Here is an 18,416-nt window from a genome sequence, read left to right as displayed (position 1 = left end):
GCTTTCCTGTCTCTAAATATTCACTGTCCTATCACAACAAAGGTGAAAACCCCTAAAAAATAATTATTCCCAAAAAAAAAAAAAGAATTATCAGCCCTCCTAATTTATTAGCCCCCCGTATATATTTTTTTCCTCAATTTCTGTTTAACAGAGAGAATATTTTCCCATCACATTTCTAAACATAATAGTTTGTTGTGTAGACAGTCAAAAACAAATATTGCTTGAGGGGGCTAATAATATTCACCTTGAATTGGTTTAAATAAAAGTAAAACTGCTTTTATTCTAGCCGAAATAAAGCAAATAAGACTTTCTCCAGAAGAAAAAATATTATAGGAAATACTGTGAAAAATTCTTTGCTCTGTTAAACATAATTTGGAATTTTTTTGAAAAAGGAGGAGCTAATAATTGTGTCTTCAAATGTAAATGGTTCACACTGTACACACAGTGGCACCTTTGATCTGATCAGCAGTAAACGCGGTAAAAGCCTCTTCTTTAACAGTGAAAACAACACAATATTTTTTAATTGTCTAGAAACTTCTTCTTGATTTCAACATTTTCTGATATTCGGACTAGAAACAAGAGAAAAACTCCAAGTAAGAAAAGCATTTTTGCAGTGTAAACATCTAGATCAGGGATGGGCAAACTGGATCCTGGAGGGCCGGTGTGTCCCTGCATAGTTTTGCACCAACCCTAATCAAACACACCTGCTTGTAGCTTTCTAGTGATCTTAAAGACACTAATTAGGGTGTTCAGGTGTGTTTGATTAGTGTTGGAGCAAAACTCTGCAGGGACACCGGCCCTCCAGGATCGAGTTTGCCCATGCCTGATCTAGATACAGTTGAAGCCTGAATTATTAGCCCTCCTCAATTATTCACCCCACTGATATTTTATTTCCCAATTTCTGTTAAACAGAGATTATTTTTTACAATCCTTTTGTAAACATAATAGTTTGTTCTGTAGACAATCGAAAACAAATATTGCTTAATGGGGCTAATATTAATTGACCGTAATTTTTTTTTTAATATTAAAAACTGCTTTTATTGTAGCCGAAATAAAACAAATAAGACTTTCTCCAGAAGAAAAAAGATTATCAGAAATACTGTGAAAAATTCCTGAATCTGTTAAACATCATTTAGAAAATGGAGGAGCTGATAATTGTGTTATCAACTGTAAATGGCACAGTGGCTCCTTTAGGATTGATCTGCAGCAGTAAACACGGTACAACCCTTTTTTTCAACAGTGTATTTTTATTAATTGACCGTAATTTTTTTTTTTAATATTAAAAACTGCTTTTATTCTAGCCGAAATAAAACAAATAAGACTTTCTCCAGAAGATAAAATATTATAGGAAATACTGTAAAAAATTCCTGAATCTGTTGATAATTGTGTCTTCAACTGTAAATGGCACAGAGGCTCCTTCAGGATTGATCTGCAGCAGTAAACACGGTACAACCCTTTTTTTCAACAGTGTATTATTTCTGAAAACAACACAATGATTTTTAAATCTCTACAAAGTGCTTCTTAAGTTCAGAATTTTCTAATATTTGGACTAGAAACGAGACAAAAACTCTAAGTAAGAACAGCATTTTTGCAGTGTAAACATCTAGATAAATGGCTCTTGTGCTCCAGACACACACTGTGGCTCCTGATCTGCAGCAGTAAATGTGGTAAAAGCCTCTTCTTTACCCATGTGTCGTGGATCTTGCTGTGGGCTGGCAGCGGGCCGTGGCGTCTGATGAGTGTGGTCCCACAGCAGCGGCAGCAATAGTCCAACAACATGAATGGCCGGCGACTCCTTGATCAGGTACAGCGCTGAATGCGTGCGTCTGTCATCATGGCTGCTCTTAATAAGATTAGCAGTGCATCCGTAAATCTGCGCCCGATAAAGCCCACCTCCTGGCCTGACCGGGATACACTCACTAATTACCCATCACACAAACTGAAAATACTGCCGGTTAAGTGAAGCCACCATGCTGAAACAACTCACTATACTGCACTGCAAGCAAAAGATGATTTCTAGAGTTTTAGTCCTGTTTCTAGACCAAATATCTACGAATTCTTAAATCCAGAAGCATTTTTAAGACAAGCAAAACATGTCGTTTCCAGAAATAAAGAGTCTTTTTCAGAAAACAAGCAAAATAATCTGCCAATGGATCAAAATTAAGTCTTTAAAATAATATAAATACGGTCACCGTCCACTTTATTAGGTACACCTGTCCAACTGCTCGTTAACGCAAATTTCTAATCAGCCAATCACATGGCAGCAACTCAAAGCATTTAGTCATGTAGACATGGTCAAGACGATCTGCTGCAGCTCAAACCGAGTGAACGTCCCATGGTTGTTGGTGCCAGACGGGCTGGTCTGAGTATTTCAGAAACTGCTGATCTACTGGGATTTTCACGCACAACCATCTCTAGGGTTTACAGAGAATGGTCCGAAAAAGAGAAAATAGTCTGTTCTGATTGGTCAGATAGCAGATTTGTCAGACAGCGGAGTCTCTTCTGATTGGTCTGATAGCAGATTGGTCAGATTGCAAAGTCTATTGGTCAGATAGCGTATTAGTCAGATAGTGGAGTCTGTTCTGATTGGTCAGATAGTGAAGTCTCTTCTGATTGGTCAGATAGTGGATTGGTCAGATAACAGAGTATGTTCTAATTGGTCAGACAGAGGAGTCTGTTCTGATTGGTCAGACATTGGAGTCTGTTCTGATTGGTCAGATAGCAGAGTCTGTTCTAAGTGGTCAGACAGAGAAGTCTGTTCTGACTGGTCAGACATTGGAGTCTGTTCTGATTGGTCAGACAGAGGAGTCTTCTGATTGGTCAGATAGCAAAGTCTGTTCTTATTGGTCAGATAGCGTATTGGTCAGATAGCAAAATCTGTTCTGATTGGTCAGATAGTGAAGTCTGTTCTGATTGGTCAGATAGCTGAGTCTGTTCTAATTGGTCAGATAGCGGATTGGTCAAATAGCAGAGTCTGTACTAATTGGTCTGACAGAGGAGTCTGTTCTGATTGGTCAGACATTGGAGTCTGTTCTGATTGGTCAGACAATGAAGTCTGTTCTGATTGGTCACACATTGGAGTCTTTTCTGATTGGTCAGGTAGCAAAATCTGTTATGTTCGGTCAGATAGTTCTGATCGGTCAGTTAGTAGACTGGTCAGATAGCGGAGTCTGTTCTTATTGGTCAAATAGTGGATTGGTCAGATTGCAGAGTCTGTTCTGATTGGTCAGATAGCTGATTGATCAGGTAATGAAGTCTGTTCTGATTGGTCAGATAGCGGAGTCTGTTCTAATTGGTCAGATAGTGGCGTCTCTTCTGATTGGTCAGATAGCGGATTGGTCAGATAGCAGAGTCTGTTCTAATTGGTCAGACAGAGGAGTCTGTTCTGATTGGTCAGACATTGAAGTCTTTTCTGATTGGTCAGATAGCAAAATCTGTTCTGTTCGGTCAGATAGGGAAGTCTGTTCTTATTGGTCAGTTAGTAGACTGGTCAGATAGCGGAGTCTGTTCTTATTGGTCAGATAGTGGATTGGTCAGATTGCAGAGTCTGTTCTGATTGGTCAGATAGCTGATTGGTCAGGTAATGAAGTCTGTTCTGATTGGTCAGATAGCGGAGTCTGTTCTGATTGGACAGAAGGCTGACCGTGGCCTCATGGGATAGTAAATGGTAATGACAATATATTATTTCACTAGATTCAATTTCACCATCCTCAAGCTAAGAGGTGAGGAAAGGAAATGCACAATGCCATGCTGTTTTTCAAATACTATAAAATACCACTCAGCTCAGTTTTTCATCTGTTATATAGTAGAGCAGTCTGAGATTTTTTCTCAAGCGTCTGTTAAGACATGTCGACACATGAACCAAATGCTTTTTTTTTCAATGACAAGAGGACATTTATTTACACTTTTAGTCTTTGCAACTTTGTAGATCTCTTACATTTAAAAACAGCTCCATTACACAGTACATGGAAGGTCACATCTTTAAAAAGTATTGGTAGTTTTAAATGTTTCAGTTTCCACTGATCAATGTTTATTTTTAATAGTGTAGGGTTAGGATAATGTTGCATATACAGTATGAAAAGTATTGAGAGATTTGTTGTCTAGCTTAAAATCTTAGTGATAATAATGATCTTTTATTATTGATGCATCATAAAAGAAATATACTAGAATAATATAATCTGTAAAGGTGAATGGAAACAGGTCCAACACTAAAACTGAAACAAGATCACTTACAGAAATGCAGAGGTTTGCCAAAGGCTGTAAGCAAACTTCAGTCTCTTTGACCTTTGAACTGCAACTTAAAATGTTAAATTACGTAAGCATTTGTTGTTTGAAATTTTAAGACAGACCCATGGCATTGCAAATGGATTAATAAAACAAATCTAATGCAGTTTATGTAGATTACATGACCAAAAATCTGCTGTGTTAATAAATTAGAAAACAAAACATTTGCATGTTTAGAAAAAATATTAGCAGACAATACTAGTCTGATTAGGAATAGTTCACCCACATATTTAAATTATAATTCCCTCACCACGCTTTTAGCCATCCTAAACATTTCTTCTTTCAGAAATTTGACACAATCTAAGATATATTAAATAACCAATAGGAATAAATGGGAATAAATGTTTCTAAAGTAAAGCTTTGTGTGAGAAATGTACACATTCAAAAACTTTTAGCAATGGTTCTGACATCTGTTTTATGTTCACAGGCAGGTGCAATGAATTACACTCAACGGCCACTTTATTAGGTACACCTTACTAGTACCAAGTTGGACCCCCTTTTGCCTTCAGAACTGCCTTAATCCTTTGTGGGATAGATTCAACAAGATACTGGAAATATTACTCAGAGATTTTGCTTCATGTTGACATGATAGCATCACACAGTTGCTGCAGATTTGTCGGCTGCACATTCATGATGTGAATCTCCCATTCCACCACATCCCAAAGGTGCTCTATTGGATTGAGATATGGTGACTGTGGAGGCCATTTGAGTACAGTGAACTCATTGTCATGTTCAAGAAACCAGTCTGAGATGATTCACGCTTTATGACATGGTGTGTTATCCTGCTGGAAGTAGCCATCAGAAGATGGAGACACTGTGGTCATAAAGGGATGGACATGGTCAGCAACAAGTCTCAGGTAGGCTGTGGTGTTGACACGATGCTCAATTGGTACTAATGGACCCAAAGTGTGCCAAGAAAATATCCCCCACATATCTTCTGCTGCTGTAGCCCATCTGTCTCAAGGTTGGACGTGTTGTGCATTCAGAGATGCTCTTCTGCAGACCTCGGTTGTAACAAGTGGTTATTCGAGTTACTGTTGCCTTTCTCTCAGCTGGAACCAGTCTGGCTATTCACCTCTGACCTCTGGCATGAACAAGGAATTTGCGCCCACAGAACTGCCGCTCACTTGATATTTTCTCTTTATTGGACCATTCTCTGTAAACCCTAGAGATGGTTGTGCGTGTAAATCCCAGTAGATCAGCAGTTTCTGAAATACTCAGACCAGCCCGTCTGGCACCAACAACCATGCCACGTTCAAAGTCACTTAAATCACCTTTCTTCCCCATTCTGATGCTGGCTTTGAACTGCAGCAGATCGTCTTGACCATGTCCACATGTCTAAATGCATTGAGTTGCTGCCATGTGATTGGGTGATTAAAATTTGTGTTAATGAGCAGTTGGACAGGTGTGCCTAATAAAGTGGCAGGTGAGTGTATAAAGCTGGCAAGAGCACAGATATTATTTAAAGGGCTCCTTGTTTGAGCATGAACAAAATTATGATGCTTAAATTCAATGCAAAGGGAGATATTTTCAGGGCTTCGCAGAAGCAGGAAGCCAAAAGGCCGTTTTTAGGAGAACTGAAACACTGATGTATAAAATATGTGAAAACATACTATGTTTTATACATGTAATGAAGCATAAATATTTTCCAGTGCAGCCCATAAACACAAACAAGACTTATAATAGCAAGTGACCACTAATTAAATATAACTCTGATTGTGTTCAGCTGAAAGATGGCCTAAATGCCTTAAAGTCAAACTTACAAACTGAATCTAGAGCAATGATAAACTTTAACTACTAGTTTCTTAACAATTAATAATAATTTCAAGCCGGCTTGGTGGAACAGAGCAATAATGTGCTCCGCTTGTTTTAGCATTATTTTTTCACATTTAGTTTGCAATTTGTCCAGATATAGGTGTAGCCTAAGTGTTATTACATTAAAAGTGTCAAAAAAATATATTTCTCAGATCCTTTATGTCAATGTTTACAAATAAAAGTATGAGAATTTACATTTATAGGCTAATAAAGTGCATTCAAACCGTTTAAATTCATGTTCACTTACTTTAATTGCTAGCTATACTTCATTATACTATATTTCATTTGAATAACTTTAATACTAGAATGGCACTAGAACTTTTAATACTAGAATATTTGCTGTTATAAAGATAAAGACGGTTGTAAACAGTTTAGCAGGATCAATAGTTTCAAGTGGACTAGCTATTAGCTTTTAATATTGTGTTGGTAACCTGCTGAAAAAAACAGCATATGCTGGTAAGGTATGTTTTGATGCTGGTATGCTGGTCTCAATGCTGGTTTTGCTGGTCTCAATGCTGGACCAACATTGAGACCAGCAGGACCAGCATTGAAACCAGCAAAACCAGCATTGAGACCAGCAAAACCAGCATAAAAACATACCTTACCAGCATATGCTGTTTTTTTCAGCAGGGATATGCACTGATATGAAGGATTTAGTTAGGTTAAAGGCAGTGTAGTTTAACTTTTAGTCGTCTAGGTGATAGTTCAGAGACGTTTCGCGGTTTAGTATGTAGTTCTGTAGTTTTGCAGCTCCGTTGTATAGTACGGTCGTGTAGTTATGTTGCTATGCGGGCAGCCTTTGCTTGTTTGTATCATATTTGTCACATCACGATCACATTTAGTTTGTAGTTTAATGATTTTCCAGATATATATGTAGCCTAAGTGTTTTTACATTAAAAGTGTCAGAAATATATATTTGTCAGATCCTGTATGTCAATAAAAAGTGAATATTCACATGTACCCTACATTCAGTGACATTTATAGGCTAATAAAGTGCTTTCAAACAGTTTAATGTCCACTCATTTAAATATCTAGTGATACTTCAGCAGGTTATATTTCATTTGAATAAGTTGTTAGAATATTTGCTGTAATAAAGATAAAGACAAATGTAAACAGTCAAATGAACTAGCTATTAGCTTTTAATGTTCTGTTGTGCTTGATATGAAGGATTTTGTCAGGTTTAAGTCAGTTTACTTTGACTCAGTGGGCCTGAGGTGATAGTTTAGAGACGTTTTGCTGTTTCCCTACTGAAAAAAACAGCTTAAACTAGCCTAGGCTGGTTGGCTGGTTTTAGCTGGTCGACCAGCCTGGTTTTAGAGGTGTTTTGGCCATGGTTTCCAGCCATTTCCAGCCTGGTCTTAGCTGGTCAGGCTGGAAAATGACCAGCTAAAACCAGCTTGACCAGCCTAGCCAGGCTGGGAGTTCAGCCAAAACCAGCTATGTCCAGCTTAAACCAGGCTGGTCAAGCTGGTTTTAGCTGGATTAAGCTGGTCATTTTCCAGCCTGACCAGCTATGACCAGGCTGGAAACCAGCCTGGAAATGGCCAAAACCCCTCTAAAACCAGGCTGCTCAACCAGCTAAAACCAGCCAACCAGCCTAGGCTGGTTAAAGCTGTTTTTTTTTTAGCAGGGTAGTATGTAGTTCTTTTGTTTAACAGCTCGGTATAGCAAGTACAGTCGTATACAGTGTGTTTTATTGCTATACGGACAGCCTTTGCTTGTCTGTGTCACATTTGTCGATCACATTTAGTTTGTAATTGAATAATTGTCCAGATATATATGTAGCCTAAGTGTTTTTACATTAAAAGTGTCAGAAATATATATTTGTCAGATCCTGTATGTCAATAAAAAGTGAATATTCACATGTACCCTACATTCAGTGACATTTATAGGCTAATAAAGTGCATTCAAACCGTTTAAATTCATGTCCACTCGTTTTAATATCTAACTATACTTCAGCAGGTTATATGTCACTTGAATAAGTTGTTAGAATATTCGCTGTTATAAAGATAAAGACAAATGTAAACAGTTTAGCAAGATCAATAGTTTCAAGTGGACTAGCTATTAGCTTTTAATATTGTGTTGGTATGCACTGATATGAAAGATTTATATAGGTTTAAGGCAGTTTAGTTTGACTTTTAGTCTTCTAGGTGACAGTTCAGAGACGTTTCGCTGTTTAATATGTAGTTATGTTGTTTTACAGCTCGGTATAGCAAGTACACTCGTGTACAGTGTGTTCCGTTGCTATGCGGGCTGCCTTTGCTAGTTTGCGTCATATTTGTCGATCGTCGCGTATTAAAAACACACTCAGTGCTCGAGAGTTTGATAGTTTGTATTTACTAAGAGGTTTCTGTACATTTTGGGAGGTTCGGCTGCGAGTAGGAATTTATTTTTAGCATCAAAACAGTAATGGCGATGTTTTCCGCCGTCAGAGCGCGTCACGGCGTGTTTTAAGAGTCACGGACAGGTTAAAGAGGAGCTTGATGTGTCGGTAATCATTCGCCACATCACCGAGATCCACACGAATTGTTTCAGCGCAAAACTTTCGATATTGTCATGACGGGCGAGTGTGAAGCGCGACGGCTCTGCGCATGCGCACTGGAGTCCGCCTGGCCAATTTCTCAGTACTCGTGGGAGAATTTGGGTAAGAAACAGACAAATTAAAACAATCGCACGCTTGAATAAACTGATCGCGTAGCATTTTATACTCTTAAATAAAGCTTTACGCGCCGCGTTCGACTTTCGCGGGGGTGTTTGTTGCGACGGAATAATAATGAAAGTTAGATATAAAGTAGAAAACGCCTGGACGTGTCATCAATAATATGAGCAGCAGGAAGAGAGAGAGACACAGAGAGAGAGAGAGAGAGTATGAAATGAAGAACAACGCGAATGAATGAAGCTCAAAACAGACGCAGTCGACAGAAAGGCTCAAAATGTTGATGTGCGGCTGACGGCACGAATAAAGCTGCTGTTATTTAGCGAGTGTGTGTAGAATAATGCAGAGCAGCAGCAGAGCTTTGGCTCATGTGTGCTGGAAACAGCAGGAACTGATCGTGCGAAACAAAACCCGTGTCGATCAGCTCCGAGATCAGCTCAATCATTCACTTTTAAATGTCATTGATCAGCAATAACGCCGCGATCCGCCGGGCCTGCGTGTGTTTCAATATTATATAGTCAATATAATTCCTGCTCCGCCATTTTGAGAAACTGCCTTTAAAACACATAAAAGAAAAGTGTTTTAGTATCTGACACGGTTTAGTCTCTGATGTGGTCATGTCAGCTCGTGGTCGTCGATTTTTTTTTGTTGGGGGTAATAATACTCCACAGTGGCTGAACGTCGAGCTGAATCATTTCACCGCATTAACTGTAAACTATTTCAATACAATAGAGCTGCGTGTCAGATATCCGTCAGATAAGCTTGTTTCTGGGGAAAACATCATTGCTGCAGTATTGCTGGTGGAATATTAGCATGTATTTTATTGTTATCATAACCATGGTTGTGTGTAAATTTAATTTAAATTATTAGATAAAAAAAACTTACGAGGGTTATTGTCAGCATCTTGTGCGTCACACATAATAGCGAAGCATTTGCTTGTAGGTTTTGTTATTTTTTTTCTTGGAGAAAATGAACTTAGTTTAATTATATAGCATAGCAAAGACCTATAAACACCAACTGGAGCAGTGAAAGCCTGTGTTTTATCACAGTGGTTGTAGAATTAATTGTTAAACTGGTTTGAAACTCTGGTGAATTGTCTGAATGTTGTATTGTGTGAGAATATTGTGAACATTTCTGGATTTCATTGTTGAACTGGAGCTTGAAAGTTTGCAGCGGCGCGGATGATCAGAGGGCGACAGCGGCCTCTGCCGGCGGACACACACACACCGCACACACTAAGCACACCACACATTAAACACACTACACATTAAACACACTACACATTAAACACACTACACAGACACACACTAAGCACACCACACATTAAACACACTACACATTAAACACACTACACAGACACACACTAAGCACACCACACATTAAACACACTACACATTAAACACACTACACAGACACACACTAAGCACACCACACATTAAACACACTACACAGACACACACTAAGCACACCACACATTAAACACACTACACATTAAACACACTACACAGACACACACTAAGCACACCACACATTAAACACACTACACATTAAACACACTACACAGACACACACTAAGCACACCACACATTAAACACACTACACATTAAACACTACACAGACACACACCAAGCACACCACACATGCACAGAAAGACAGCACAAACCATTCAAACCGTACACATGCAAACACAAACACACACAGACACACACACCACACAGACACACATTCATAGATACACACACACTTAACACATCACACAGAGACAATCAGTCAGACACGCATGTACACACACACACACACACACACAAATAGACAGACACACAAAGAGACAGACATGCACAAACCATACACACACAGACACAGAGATGTACACTCAGACAGACAGACATACACAAACCATTCAAACCACACACACACACACACACACACACACACACACACACACACAGAGAGAGAGCAAGAGATGTACACTCAGACAGATGCAAACACAGACAGGCAGACATACACGTGCACACACACACACTGACAGAGACACATAGACACGCACACACACACTACACAGACTCACACACACTAAACACACCACACAGACACACATGCATAGACGCACACAGACTAAACACACCACACAGACAAACATAAACAGACGCACACACATAGAAACAGTCAGACAGAGACACACATGCATGTGTATACACACACACACACACAAACAAAGAGACAGACATGCACAAACCACACACACACATACACACACACACAGAGAGAGAGAGAGAGATGTACACTCAGACAGACAGACACACACACAAAGACACACGCAAACACAGACAGATATACACATGCACACACACACACTGACAGAGACACTCACACATATACAGAGACACAAAGACACGCACACAGACTCACACACACTAAACACACCACACAGATTAAACACACTACACAGACCTACATAAACACACCACACAATAGGACTGCTCGATTATGGGAAATAATTGTAATCACAATTATTCAAAAAAATGATTTATTTTTAATAAATATTTCCCAAATGATGTTTAACAGAGCAAGAAATTTTCACAGTATTTCCAGTAATATTTTGTCTTCTGGAGAAAGTCTTATTAGTTTTATTTTAGCTAGAATAAAAGCAGATTTAAATATTTTGAAACCTATTTTAAGGTCAATATTATTAGCCCCCTAAAATTATTAGTCTGTGTGTGTGTGTAGCTGCTGATGGTTCTTCTGGTGTGTGTGTGTGTGTGTGTGTGTGTGTGTGTGTGTGTGTGTGTGTGTGTGTGTGTGTGTGTAGTTGTTAATGGAACTGCTGTTGTGTTTGTGTGTGTTTCAGGTTGATGGTGTCTGTGTGTGCGTGTGTGTGTAGCTGCTGATGGTTCTTCTGGTGTGTGTGTGTGTGTGTGGTTGTTAATGGAACTGCTGTTGTGTGTTTGTGTGTTTCCGGTTGATGTTGTCGGTGTATGTGTGTGTGTGTGTGTAGCTGCTAATGGAACTGCTGTTGTGTGTGTGTGTGTGTGTGTGTGTGTGTTTCAGGCTGAGTGTGTGTGTGTGTGTGTGTGTGTGTGTGTGTGTGTGTGTGTGTGTGTGTGTGTAGCTGCTGATGGTTCTGGTGTGTGTGTGTGTGTGTGTGTAGTTGTTAGTGGAGCTGCTGTTGTGTGTGTGTGTGTTTCAGGCTGATGGTCTGTGTGTGTAGTTATTGATGGTTCTGCTGATGGTGTGTGTTTAGTTAATGGTTCTGCTGGTGTGTGTGTGTGTGTGTGGTTGTTAATGGAACTGCTGTTGTGTGTTTGTGTGTTTCCGGTTGATGTTGTCGGTGTATGTGTGTGTGTGTGTGTAGCTGCTAATGGAACTGCTGTTGTGTGTGTGTGTGTGTGTGTGTGTGTTTCAGGCTGATTGTGTGTGTGTGTGTGTGTGTGTGTGTGTGTGTGTGTGTGTGTGTGTGTGTGTGTGTGCGTGTGTGTGTGTGTGTGTGTGTGTGTAGCTGCTGATGGTTCTGGTGTGTGTGTGTGTGTAGTTGTTAGTGGAACTGCTGTTGTGTGTGTGTGTGTTTCAGGCTGATGGTCTGTGTGTGTAGTTATTGATGGTTCTGCTGATGGTGTGTGTTTAGTTAATGGTTCTGCTGGTGTGTGTGTGTGTGTGTGTTTCAGGTAATGGTGTATGTGTGTGCGTGCGTGTGTGTAGCTGCTGATGGTTCTGGTGTGTGTGTGTAGTTGTTAATGGAACTGCTGTTCTGTGTGTATTTCAGGCTGATGGTGTGTGTGTGCATGCGTGCGCATGTATGTAGCTGCTAATGGTTTTGGTGTGTGTGTGTGTGTGTGTGTGTGTGTGCGTGTGTGTGTGTGTGTGTAGTTGTTAATGGAACTGTTGTTGTGTGTGTGTTTCAGGCTGATGGTGTGTGTGTGCATGCGTGCGCATGTGTGTGTAGCTGCTAATGGTTCTGGTGTGTGTGTGTGTAGTTGTTAGTGGAATTGCTGTTGTGTATGTGTGTGTGTGTGTGTGTGTGTGTGTGTGTGTTTAGGCTGATGGTGTGTGTGTGTAGTTGTTAATGGATCTGCTGTTGTGTGTGTGTGTGTTTCAGGCTGATGGTGCGTGTGTGATGGAGTCGTCAGGTGCGAGTGCAGCCGCTCCAGAGTTTGACGTGTACGGGGCGATGGACTGGAAGGACGGGGTGGGGACTCTGCCTGGCAGTGAGCTCAAGGTTAGCGGGGAAACACACACCTTTTAATACATTAACACACGTTACATCTGTAACATATCTCTGCACACTCACTGATCAAACGACGGTGCCACAATCTGCTTTTAGGACCATGCGGAGCTTATAACTATATTGTGTGCATCTCTGATGTGTGTGTGTGTGTGTGTGTGTGTGTGTTTCAGTTCCGGGTGAACGAGTTTGGGGTGCTGGAGGTCATAACGGAAGAGATGGAGGAGGAGAGGGGCAAAAAAGCTCACGCCACCACCACATGGAGCGTCCCAACCGCACAAGAGGGTGAACACACTATAACACACACACACACAATGCAAAACACACTTACTTATGTAGAGCTTTTGTCTTGTTTCTAGTCCAAATGTCTAAATATTCTTAAATGAAGAAGCATTTTCTAGACAAGCAAAAAATGTTGTCTTGTTTTCAGAAATAATGAGTCCAAATGAAGTCAGATTTTCCTCAATAAATATAAAGTGTAGATTTGTTAGTTCTGGTTAACTCATTAACTGATAACTCAACACGCACAACTTTAGTAATAATTCTGAACTTTGCTTAATAAATGCTGTACAAGTATTGTTCATCCTTATGTTATTAAATATATGTTATTAAATATATTAAAGGGTTAGTTAATAACTCACCCTGCCGACCTGAAAAAATACTATAGTAATTTGTATTAAATACTAGTGTTTTAAACCATACTATATTAAAGTGTATTATGCTGTATATATAGTATTTGCAACTCTTTGTTAGTGAATGCTGCAGCATACTGTAGTATTGACTATAGTGAGCTTATAAACCGGAATAAATACTGTAGTTTACTTTAGTTTTTACTACAGTAAACTGTGGTGTATTATATATATAGTACTGCAGCTGTTGTGTTACCTTAACAACTGTAGAATCACCACAACAGATTAATTAGTATAGTTGTTGTGTTACCATAGCAACTGTAGAATCATCACAGGAGATTGATTAATGTAGTTGTGTTGCCGTAGCAACTGTAGAATCACCACAGCAGATTGATTAATATAGTTGTTGTGTTACTGGAGCAACTGTAGAATCACCATAACTTATTTATTAGTATAGTTGTTGTGTTACTATAGTAACTATAGAATCACCTCAACAATTTTTTTGTATAGTTGTTACCATAGCAACTATAGAACCACACCATGACATGTAAATTAGCAGAGTTGTTACCATAGCAACTATAGAATCACCATAACAGATTTATTAGCATAGTTGTTGTGTTACCATAGCAGCTATTGAATTACCATAACATATTTATTATTATAGTTGTTGTTACCATAGCAACTCCTCAAACATTATAACAGATTAGTTAGTTAAGTTGTTGTTACCATAGCAACTATAGAATCTACTTATTACATGCAACATACTTATTAGTAAAGTTGTTACCATAGCAACTATACAATCACCATAACATATTTATTATTATTGTTGTTGTTACCATAACAACTATTGAATCACCATAACATATTCATTAGTATAGTTGTTACCATAGCAACTATTGAATCACCATAACATATTCATTAGTACAGTTGTTTTGTGACCATAGCAACTATAAAATCACTATTGCATATTCATTAGTATAGTTGTTTTGTTACCATAGCAACTATAGAATCACTATAACAGATTAATTAGTATAGTAGGTGTTACCATAGCAACTATAGAATCAGCACAACATGTAAATTAGCAGAGTTGTTACCATAGCAACTATAGAATTACCATAACAGATTTTTTGGTATAGTTGTTGTTACCATAGCAACTATAAATTACCATACCAGATAAATTAGTATAGTTGTTGTGTTACCATAGCAACTATAGAATCAGCACAACATGTAAATTAGCAGAGTTGTTACCATAGCAACTAAAGAATCACACAACAAATTAATTCAAGTACTTTACTATAGAATGGTTCAAAACACTGTAGTATCCACTGTAATTTACTATAGTATTTTAGTTTAGCTCATACCCTTCCAAACCCCCTTTTTGCTGAGATTTTTGCTGACCATCAGAATACAAATGAAGATATTTTAGAATAAACCTGAGAGCTCCCTCATAGACAGCAAGGGCATTTTGAGTAATTAATGACAAAATGTTCATTTTTGGGTGAACAAACACTTTAACATACAGAACTTTATTGTAAAGTGTGCTTAAAGTGTGCTTAAAGTGCAATAATATGTTAATAGTAACCTTCTTAGTGAAGATCTGCTATTGCTCAACTGAAGATTGTTTTTCAACTCATTTCTAAACATTAGTATCACTAACTCATTTCTAATAATAACTGATTTCTGTTATATTTGCCAACATGACAGTATATAATATGTTACTGGATATTAATCAAGATACTAGTATTCAGCTTAAAGTGACATTTAAAGGCGTAACTAGGTTACTTTTGGTAAATTTAGGGTAATTAATAGGCAACTCATTGTATAACAATGCTTTGTTCTGTGGACAATCCAAACATATATAGCTCATATATGGGGCTAATAATATTGACCTTAAAATAGTAAAAAAAAAATTAAACAACACAAAAAATGAAAAATTCCTGAATCTGTTTAACATCATTTGGGAAATAATTGAAAAAGAAAAATTTTTTTTAAAGGAGGACGAATACTTTTGACTTCAAATGTCCAGATTTTTACAGTTCTTTTACCATCAAAATCACAGACATTTTTACAGTAGCGGCTTTATTTATAACCCACTACTGTATGTTATGAAGTAGTCAAACTGTGACAAGACAAATAAGGATTATTTTCCCCTAAAGCCTAATTCACACTACAGGATTTTAAGCCTGATTTGAGCCCGATTTGTTAATGAGCTCGCCGATAGATCGGGCTGTGATCAGGAAGAAATCTGCAGGCGCTCGGCGCTCAGCAGTCTTTATGTGTGAACTACTGAACAACGCATCAAAGAGGCTCGCTGAAGCATCGCCGACACCTCGGGGGGTCACACACTACATGATCTGACAACAACTCATTCGCCAACAGCTCAGTCAAGCTACTAAACCACAGCCAATGAAATTTTGAGGGAGGAGTCTTCAGAAAAAGCTGAACACCATTGGCTGCTTGTGTGCTGATGACATCATTGACAGTGTTTCAAGCTTTCAAGGGAGCATTTAAAAACATCGTCAGTCAGCTGATGCATCAGCGGATCAGTCGCTCATCTGCAAGGCTCAAGTGGAATAATACACAGAGAGTTTTTAGTTTTTGTAATTTAATAACTCTTTGAGATAAAACATATCTCTAACACCCTGAGGTTTCCTAAATATCTGTGTGTTTCTTTCTAACATTGTTCATTTTTAAATTACAAAACAGTAAAGAACTGAGCATTTCTACCTTTAATTACCACATTGGTCAAAATGACTGCATGCATGGGTGCTACTTTTCGCTGTGACTTTAAATATGCACGCTTTTTTTCCCCCAGCAACTTCCTGCTAACATAAACATAACCTTCTGATAGCAAAAACATAAATTTACTTCAGATATATCTTTCATAACAGCATATTCTGTGTGAATAGCTCCTGTTTGAAAGTGAAAATGAAAGCGAGCTCCAGAGCTTTGCATGTTCTAGTATCTTCACTACATATTTATAGGCTGTATTATCAAAAAAAAGATCATATTTTCAGGGTAATGGTGTCATTAAATATGATGACAGACATTCAGAGCTTAATTTTAATATCTCAATAGAAGTTTTGATTGTAAATATAAAGTGACAATATGACGTCTTATATGAGAACATGAGCAGTGTGGTAATTCTAATAGTTACAGAATGCTAGTTCCACTGTTAATATAGCCTACTCTCGTGTCTGTGTTAACACAGAATGAAGCGAGTGCATCGATGCCCATTCTGGCCAATCACAGACGTTTCTGTTGAGCTCCTGAGCACACGGCCATTCAGCTAATGCTGATATGCTCTCATTGGCTGCAGCTCGTCACTACATCTGACCACACGTGGGGATGAGTCCGCCGACTGCTCTGGAATATTCAGCATGCTAGAGACTGGATCTGTGTCTGCGAGGTGTTCGTGTCGAGTCAGCGAGCCTCTTTGATGCGTTGTTCAGTAGTTCGCACATAAGACTGCAGAGCGCGGAACACCTGCAGATTTTTTCCCGATCACAGCCCGATCTGTCGGCGAACTCGTTAACTTCCAAATCAGGCTCGAATCAGGCTTAAAATCCTGTAGGGTGAACTAGGCTGAAACGAGAGTTTCAAGAGTTCACACTTAGATATTGTTTGACAGCTGTTAGCAGGTTTGGCATGCTGTCCAGGGAGAGAACCCTGAGCTCGGAGATAGTTGAGCCCAGGGCTACCGCCTGGTCCATAGAGCATGTGAGGGGAGTACGAGATCAGGTGGTTCTCGAGAGCTCCCTGTGGTAAAGGAGGAGAAGGGGTGGATGAGGGGTTTCTTCGGAAAACGAAGATAAGAGAGTAGTTCTAGCTAGGCTACTTATAGTGCGTTTGGATTAATTTGATTGGCTAACTAATGAATGTAGATGGGTGGCCAGCTGCAGTCAATCATATCACGTGCTCCTCTCGAAATTAGTTTGTGAAACTTCACGTAGTGTAAACTAGGCTTAACTGTCTGTTTTCTCTCAGCTCTCTCTGAAGGGTCAGTCTTAAAGCAGGATTCTCCTTGGGCTCAGCGTGGCCTGGTGTGTGTGCGCTGTAACAGGAAGGGCTCTGCGGTGGACTTCCTGCCTGATGGCCTTCACTGCAGCGAACGCTGTCTGCAGCAGGAGCAAGAGTGAGTCCTACACTCATCATTTGCTCTCTTCTTGTTTATTTAAGGACAAATCACAGCAATACATTAACCTGTTTCAATCATAGGCAAGATGTATGCACTGTAAACCCTAATGTTGTCTTTACTTAAACAATTAAGTAAAGTTGACTGAACAACTTAAAATTGAGCATTTTGGTCCTATCACTTGATAATGTATAAATAATACCATGAAAATGTATAAACTTAAGATTTCAAGTGTAGTGAGCTCAAAATCATAATTAATCCTTTGAAATAAAGATAGGTCATTTTCACAAATGTATTCTTGACTGTAAAATTCTAACAGTGCAACATTTTAAGTGCAAGGTCTTTTTTTAAATCAGAAAACAAATGGCTTCAGGTATAATTATTCATCGTAATGTGAAAAAATGGCTACTTATTTTTTGTTTAAAATTTATTTAAACATTTTTTCATAGCGTATAATTATTACACACACTGAAAACCGTAAGTTAACTGAATTAAATTAACTGAGTAAACCTGTTGCCTCAATTTAATTGAGTAATGGAGTCTCCCAAAACTTGCATATTTAAGTTTATTAACTTGCCGGTTTTGTAGACTATACTTTAATTGTTCAGTTCACCAAACTTAGTACAATTTACTTACTGAACAATTTAAGTATAATCTACTTAAGTACTAAGTTTGGTG

At 38.7% G+C, this 18,416-nt stretch overlaps 1 protein-coding gene across 1 annotated transcript in view; it reads left to right on the top strand.

Moving 5' to 3' along the window:
- The first annotated feature begins 8,627 nt into the window (after positions 1 to 8,627).
- l3mbtl3 (L3MBTL histone methyl-lysine binding protein 3) overlaps positions 8,628 to 18,416 on the top strand; it is a 69,681-nt gene continuing 59,892 nt past the window's right edge. Inside the window, exons 1-4 of the mRNA XM_056481304.1 lie at positions 8,628 to 8,743; positions 12,849 to 12,968; positions 13,148 to 13,259; positions 17,591 to 17,738. Coding sequence (XP_056337279.1) covers positions 12,867 to 12,968; positions 13,148 to 13,259; positions 17,591 to 17,738 — 362 coding nt within the window. The 5' untranslated portion in view covers positions 8,628 to 8,743; positions 12,849 to 12,866. The remainder of the gene's footprint in view (positions 8,744 to 12,848; positions 12,969 to 13,147; positions 13,260 to 17,590; positions 17,739 to 18,416) is intronic.

This window comes from Danio aesculapii, chromosome 20 (assembly GCF_903798145.1).
Source record: "Danio aesculapii chromosome 20, fDanAes4.1, whole genome shotgun sequence".
Classification (NCBI taxonomy): domain Eukaryota; kingdom Metazoa; phylum Chordata; class Actinopteri; order Cypriniformes; family Danionidae; genus Danio; species Danio aesculapii.
Note: the sequence above shows the minus strand (reverse complement) of the source record. Positions and strands in the feature narration are given on the sequence as shown.